Source organism: Abramis brama, assembly GCF_963993115.1.
Source record: "Abramis brama genome assembly, chromosome: 20".
In the NCBI taxonomy this organism is placed as follows: Eukaryota; Metazoa; Chordata; class Actinopteri; order Cypriniformes; family Leuciscidae; genus Abramis; species Abramis brama.
In genome coordinates, this window is record NC_139982.1 from 24,463,383 (window position 1) to 24,470,902 (window position 7,520).

Consider the following 7,520-nt stretch of genomic DNA (forward strand, 5'->3'; position numbering starts at 1 on the left):
GTCTTTTCTTGCAGCCTGACTTGTATCGACTCCCATGAAACACACACACACACACACACACACACACACATTAGTAGATGTGCCTATTAAAACTTGGATATATTTTTTTTATTTATGTAAAAATTAATTATTACAGAAACACAAAAGAACCAAATAAATTAATATTAGAAAATAATAATAATAATGACACATTTTATAAACTTTGCTGTAATTTATTTCAAGAAACAAATTTCTTTACCTCACATGCATAACAAAGCTAAGCATTTAAAGATGCAGTGAAAAAATATGCAGTGAGAAAAAAAAACATTCATAAGCTGCATTTCAATTAACATACTTCTATACAGTAAATGTACATACTTCATTGGTGATGGGAATGTATATACTTTTTAATGTATAATATGATAAGACACGAGCAATTGTACATAATACTACAAAATTTAATGAAATTTCCAATCACACTTTATATTAGGTGTTAACTGCTATGTACTTTCATAAAAAATAGTACAATGCACTTGTTGTGTTCATACTGTATTTCAAAACACTTTTGCTGCTACTGAGGTGAGCTATGAGTAAGGTCAGGGACAGGTTTTGTGGTGTGGTTAGGTTTAAGGGAGGGTTAAGGGGTAAGGGAAGGGTCAACGGGGTAATCATAGATGTAATTACAGAAATTAATTACAGCTGTAATTACATGCATGTATTTTTACAAAATAGGATTAGTGTAAAAACATTTATGTACACAATAAGTGTATTGTATCAAATTATTAATTTAAATGTTAGTACATAGTTAAAGACACCTAATATAAAGTGGGACCAAATTTTATCGATACCACAGACTCTTTGAAAGTAGTTGTAAACTGTTTTAGATGTAAAAACTAAAATTAGCAACTGATATATTCAGTGCCTTGCATTAGCATTTTACTTAATTATCTTAACCCTGCAAATACACACTTAAAAAAAAAACGGATCCACTATCTTTACGATCTGTATTATCATTTGCAATGTACTATTTCTAATCTTGCATACTATTTAGTACAGACAGTATGTGAAATGGGATGCAGCTAGTCATGTCGACTTACTGAAAGATGAGCTCATAAGTTAGAATGTAGGCATCACTGTAAACATACAGCAGATGATCTCTGGGGTCATAGTTTAGAAACTGAATATTAGTCTGCATCTTCTTAATATTAATTTTCAAATCGTATCGCTCTTCTTTTGTCTGGGTGTCATAAGAGTAAAAGATCTCTTCAGTTTCTTTATCTAGGTAACGAGTAGCATAAAGCACACCACACACCATGAAGGTGTTTGTGACAGTGCTTTTGTAAAGAGAAGTGGGCCATGTTTGGTTCAAAACAGGAGGGTTACTAGTCTCAACTTTACTGATCACCACATTTCCAAAGTTGCTTGTGGTTGCGTATATAACATAGACGCCTGATTCATCTGTGGCAAAATCCATATCTGTATAGGTGTATGTTGTGCCGAGGTGTGCGAAAGGAAACTTGCTGTTGAAACCTGCATCATTAGGTAAAGCAACAGTACTGACAGAACTAGTCGTCATGTTGAACTGACAGACGGAGTATTTGTAGTAACAGTTATAGTAGAGCGCATTGCCGTACATGACCATGTTTGGCCCCTGAATTGTGTTTGTTGTTGGGTTGGAGCTTGATATATAGGTATCTGTTGGTCCTATACCTAATAAAAGAGTACTCAAGGTACTGTACTGGCGAATAAAGTTGCCATATACATTACTACTTGACAGCACCACCAGCCAGTACTTGTTCTCGCCTCCTGGAGCCGGCTTTGCATCTCGACCCCAAGCACCATAAGTATAGGAGGTGCTGTAGACCGTGAGGGAATACGTTCTAGGTCCCGCCACACTGACCACACGGCCCAGACCGCAGCGGGCTACAAAGAGAAACAGAAACGTAAGACTTTCTGCTGTGGTTAATAATGAAAAAGCTCAGAAAGCTTGAGTTAAGTGATTATTGGGGTCTTTAGCAAACCTGGGGGAACTGTAGGAGGTGCTGCTGTAGCATTGAGCTCTTCTTTACACCGTTCCAGGTTCCTCTTAACGCGCTGGTTCTCTCTATTTGTTTTTATCACCTTCATGTTGTCAAACTCCTCCAGCTCCGCCATTGCATCTTTCATATCTTCAAGCTTTAAGAAAATATTACATATTTTAAAAAAACAAGTAATAAAAACTCGTTGAGTGTTTTAGCGCAATTTTCTGACCTCATGGGATCACAACACTAAGAGATAGTAAATCTTTTCCTGGATTTTTTTTGTGCGTTCCCGAGATTAGACCTTCCTTAACATAATGCCGAAAACCCGAAGTCTCTAGGTGGTCTGGTTGAGGAGTAGATAGAAGTGCAAGATTGGTGCGCACAGACAGAACAGAAATCATGAGTTAACAATCGCAATTTTGTCCGGTGGAAAATTGCGCTAAAAATGTTGACTTAACTTAAAATTATAAGGCAACTTGCTGCACAGATTTTTTGAGTTGACTCAACTAAAACATCTCTATAGTTGAGTTGACTCAACTATAACATCTCTAGTTGAGTAAACTCTATTAGTTGAGTCAACTCAAAAAATCTGTGCAGCAAGTTGCCATATAATTTTAAGTTAAGTCAACTTTTCTTTTTTTACAGTGTGTATATCTGTTGTTTTAAGACAACAGATGTGCCTATTAAAACTTGGATATATTTTTTTATTTATGTAAAAATTAATTATTACAGAAACACAAAAGAACCAAATAAATTCATATTAGAAAATAATAATAATAATGACAAAGCACTTTTTTTTGTACAGCAAGTCACCTGAGCTGCAGTCTGTACACCGAGATGCTGGTAGTTTTGGGTGGTCCTGTTGAGTTTGTCGAGGAGGTCCTGAATCTCGGCGATCTCTAACTCAATGATGCGTAGAGAAACGGCTCCATATAGATTCCTGTCATCCTCCTTTTCTAGCACGATCACGTTTTCCTCCAGCTGCTTGATGCGTTGTTGTAGACCCAGCACAAGTACGTCTAAGCCTGTCATCTGCAGATTTTTACATTAACACTATTCATTTGAATTTTATTTAATTTAGTTATTTAAAATAAGTTTGAACAACAGATAAAATGAGAGAAAAAAATATACTTTTAAATAATTTCATTCTACCTTTTCTGAAGTGATGGTCCCAATGCATTGTAAGGAAGTGGTTTCTACGTTCTTGAGTTTTTTCTCAGGGAAAACGGGATCTGAATTTTTTAGATCACACACACAGTCCTTCCCTTTCACTGACTGTGATGACCAGATGACAGGAAATTAAATTATATGAAACAAGCAAAAACACATAATTTTGAATTTTAGAATCATATAGGAATATATTTCTTTCTTACCTGAGTGAAAGATAGAGGAATGAGGATCAACAAAATTAATATATTAGACTGACTCATGTCTGACGGTAGAAAGTGTACCCTATAATAAACAGTGTTTGGTGGGAGCAGCAGAGTTTTAAAGCCATATCATTATGGTGAAATAACTGATAAAAAAAAAGTGAGAGATACTTCTTTATTTCTGTGGGTGGAACAGTTTGTTGCAATCTTCGTCTTATCTTTGTGGACACCTTCACTGTAAAAAATTTCTAACCTCCCCAACTCAAAATTTTCTAGTGACTGGTCACATCTAAATTTTTCAATTGGCCCAAGTGAAATTCTGTAAATTTAATTTTATAATTTACAGAATTTCACTTGGGCCAATTGAAAAATTTAGATGTGACCAGTCACTAGAAAATTTTGAGTTGGGGAGGTTAGAAATGTGTTACAGAGTTCAGTAGATGAACAATGAGTAATGAAAAATTGTATGGTTTACTGCGTTGCCTATTCATGAACTGACAAATTATCAACGTTTGTTTTGCCTCACAGTCTGACCACAACGGTGATATTGCAGATTTGTTGTGAGATGTGTGTTGGTTTGTTTTTTTCTTCTAAAGTTCTTTTGTAATACTTTATGTGTTTGCAACATCAAAATGTTTGTGTTGTTTAAAGCAGGACTTTTAGCCTTTCGGGGTTATTTGCTCATCATGCTCTCGTACCTGTTGGTCCTCACAGTCACAGTAAGTCCCATCTTTTATATGTTTTGGATTTCTTTAATGTCTTATTTGGAATGTTTCTTTTTAATGGAATAAAATGAATTTGTACTAATATGTTAGTTAAATAATCTGGATATGTCTATGTATGTTTATTATATAAAATTAAATATGAATATACAGTATTATTTTCTGTACACATTACAGTGGTTATATAATATATCTCATTATTTGACTCCCCAAAATTATTGAAGCATTAAATAAGGTAACAATTTACAAGGTTATTTTATTTAAATAATTTATTATAATACAATAAAATAAAGTTAATAATCTTTTTTGTTCTAAGTTCATGCATTAAGTTTTCATGTAATTGTTTAACTATAATTTAAAGGCAAATATTCAGTAAAAGGCAGAATTTAAAGAATTGTGAATTGTATTCAATATCTTGTATGTGTTTATGTGTGTAATCAGGCGACTGTCCAGGCTCAGAAAATTCAAGGTGAACAGAGTAATGATTCCTGCGTGTGTAAATTAAGCAGCTCTATCTGGGCTTTCCCCACTATGAAGTTCGAGGAAGTCGCAAATCAAGTCCAGACCTGTGAGGACAACCTTATACAGTTTCATAAAAAGGTGAGATCCTTTAAAGTCATACTGTAGATTCATTCTTGAAGTAAATGATGTCAGTGAACTCATTTGCGTTGTAAACTTCCAGGTAAAGGACAGAAATGTACAACTGCCAAAGATGGAACTCACTCTTAAGAACATTACAGCCCGCCTGAAACAGTTTGAGTATCTGAACACAAAAGGGCTGTACAACGCCCTTCATCTGCGACAACTGATGGAAGAACTTGACGAAATCTATTATACTGCCAGTGATGCTCACAAGAAAAGCCCCAGCAAAGAGACCAATGACCTTCTGAAGGAGGTAGATCTTTCTAAAAATAGTGACTAGGTCTAGGTCAAAAAATACCCAAACAACATAAAAAAGCACCATAAAAGTAGTCCATATGATTTGTCATGTTATTTTAGTGTTTTTTAATATACTTTTAAAGTATTTATTAAAATTCTGCAGTGTAATTATTTACTAAATAATCTACAGTGTAAGACATTATTAATGATAACTGCTGTTCCATGAAGCTCATGTTTAGTCTGCATTTGTATCCAAAAATCAGAAGTGGCAGAAAATGTTTTCTGATTACGGTTTGCTCCTTATTTAAGTTCCATGAATTGAAAATTCATTAATCGCAAATGACCAAAAGATTTGCCAAAAAATGGAAGACGAAAAACAGATTTCCCAATGGATTCAAAGATATTCTGTTTCTCTCAGTTGACTAGGGCAAAGAAGGACATCCAGAACATGTACAAAAGCAATGTCTTCAATCTAGAGACAATGAAAACGAGGCTACGTGACCTCAACAACAGAGCACAGACCTGCAAAACTATACCTGAAGACTTCAGAAGTAAGTACATGACTCTCAGTGAGAGGAGAAATGTTTTGACATTTACGTTGTGATCTCATTGATGTTTTCAACAGCATTGTGAAAATTGGTTTGCTCTTTTCATGAAAGAGACTGTAAAATATGTTTACCTGAATATTGAACATATGACCAATCCATACGATGCATTTGCAGGCACTTGTCATCAGCGTATTATGTCCACCATAAGTTCTCCAGTTGTCACCAAGCTCAATTCCATCAGCAAGTCCTATATCTCAGGTGCTTGGGGTAGGGATGCCGAACAGAACAGCAAGGAACGTTATTGGGAACACTGTCTGGTGAGTGGACACAAGCATGGGAACACAATCAGGATGTACAACTCGTACGAAGACTTCATGGCCAATAGGAACTACAAAGATGAACAGATAGCACCATCCTACAGCCACACAAATGCTGTTCAGGGCTCTGGCACTATACTGTACGACAATACCGTATATTACCAATGCTACAGCACTGCTGAAATCTGCAGCTTCAACATTACAACAAAAACAACCAAACGAGTGAAACTGGATGGTGCCGGAATCGACAACAAGTTCCCTTTCTGCTACTACAGCTGCCGTGACTGGACAGACATCGACCTGGAGGCTGACCAAGACGCCGTGTGGGTGATATACGCCACCGAGGAGAACCACGGCAACATTGTTGTGAGTCGCTTAGACCCGCTGGTGCTCAATATCACCCACACCTGGAAGACACATCTCTTTAAGAGGTCCGTCACCAGCACGTTTATGGTGTGCGGGGTCCTGTATGCTACACGCTATGTTAGTACTTACCAAGAAGAGGTGTTTTATGCCTTTGATACAACCACTGGCCAAGAGATAAACACTCTTTCTTTGGCCATTGAGAAGGTTTCTGCTGGAATAGCCAATCTGAACTACAATCCCGTTGACAGGAGACTTTACATGTATAATGATGCCTATCTGTTAGCATATAACACTTTCAACTGAGAGTCTTTCATATGCAGCTAAGAAAAAAAAAAGAAGCAATACCATATAGTTTATGTGAGTCCAAATTGCACAGCATGCAGAAAATCTCAAAATATGCAGTGGTTAATCTAGTTTTTTTGAGCTATATGGTTATGTGACTGTAAGTCTTTTGAAGTGTTTTTGTTTAATTTTGTTATTACAATAAAGGTTCTTAATACAGATTAATAAATGCTTAATAAATATGCTTTAATGAAGTATTTAGTAAAAAAAAAAACGTGCTTTATACTTCTCTGTCAGTGTCTTTTTAAAAAAAAACTTTTTTTACTAAATATTGTTGCGAACTGCACACTTCCTTTCAGTACTGTAATGTCACAACACATACTGCAATAAACAAAATGTGATCTCATCAGTCTCGACGTTCATTTTCCTATCTGGCATTGTACACAAACAATGTTCTCAATGCTTGAGTTCATGTGTAGAGCCCCTGGTGATACTTTGAGCAAAGTTTCATGTTGTATCGAGCCTCCTTAGTTTTTTAAAAATAGTGATTTTTGATGCTATCATAAAACTGCCCCATTCACAAGGCATTTTAACCTAAAACTAAAATACGGTCAAACTTAAAAAGTGGGGTTTCCATTCTAATTATGCTTTTAAACAAAAGTCTATCTCGGGTAGATTAACAAAAAGAGCCTAGGTTGCATTTTGGCAAGAGTTACCCTTTAATTTCAGCATTTGTGCTGTAGTTTTGGCCTGTAGCCTACACTGCTGATTCAGTTTTGCTTACAACAACCCTGAATAAACTGCCTGGATCCCATTCGTTTTTTGGTGAGTAGAAAAGTTCCAGAAATGCTACTGCATGTTGTATGTCGTAGCGTAATCCTAATATTAAAGTTAAAGCAATATTATTAAACACAAAATAAATATGATAACATTTTGTAATTATACATTAATTCTAATGCCCAAATCTAGCTTTTTAAGTAGTAGTCGAAGAACATCACACTGTCTTGCCACAGACTGAATATTGAAAAGCTAATTT

At 35.6% G+C, this 7,520-nt stretch overlaps 2 protein-coding genes across 3 annotated transcripts; one reads left to right on the plus strand and one right to left on the minus strand.

Annotated features, from left to right (window-relative positions):
* Positions 1-191: 191 nt before the first annotated feature.
* Positions 192-3,532, minus strand: LOC311071252 (olfactomedin-4). The gene is made up of 5 exons (XM_084095540.1): positions 3,374-3,532; positions 3,153-3,275; positions 2,814-3,032; positions 2,001-2,154; positions 192-1,902 (listed from the first exon to the last, which is right to left on the minus strand). Exons 1-5 carry the CDS (start codon positions 3,428-3,430, stop codon positions 1,073-1,075), a joined length of 1,383 nt encoding a protein of 460 aa, XP_083951666.1. The 5' UTR covers positions 3,431-3,532; the 3' UTR covers positions 192-1,072.
* Positions 3,533-3,604: 72 nt separating this feature from the next.
* On the plus strand, positions 3,605-6,890 carry LOC311071251 (olfactomedin-4-like). 2 transcript variants are annotated; one of them, XM_084095539.1, is made up of 6 exons: positions 3,605-3,937; positions 4,025-4,089; positions 4,534-4,692; positions 4,775-4,987; positions 5,390-5,522; positions 5,694-6,890. In XM_084095539.1, exons 2-6 carry the CDS (start codon positions 4,057-4,059, stop codon positions 6,503-6,505), a joined length of 1,350 nt encoding a protein of 449 aa, XP_083951665.1. In that variant the 5' UTR covers positions 3,605-3,937; positions 4,025-4,056; the 3' UTR covers positions 6,506-6,890. The 2 variants fall into 2 exon arrangements, with proteins under 2 accessions (XP_083951665.1, XP_083951664.1); XM_084095538.1 differs by lacking the exon at positions 3,605-3,937 and having other exon boundaries at positions 3,975-4,089.
* Positions 6,891-7,520: the final 630 nt, after the last annotated feature.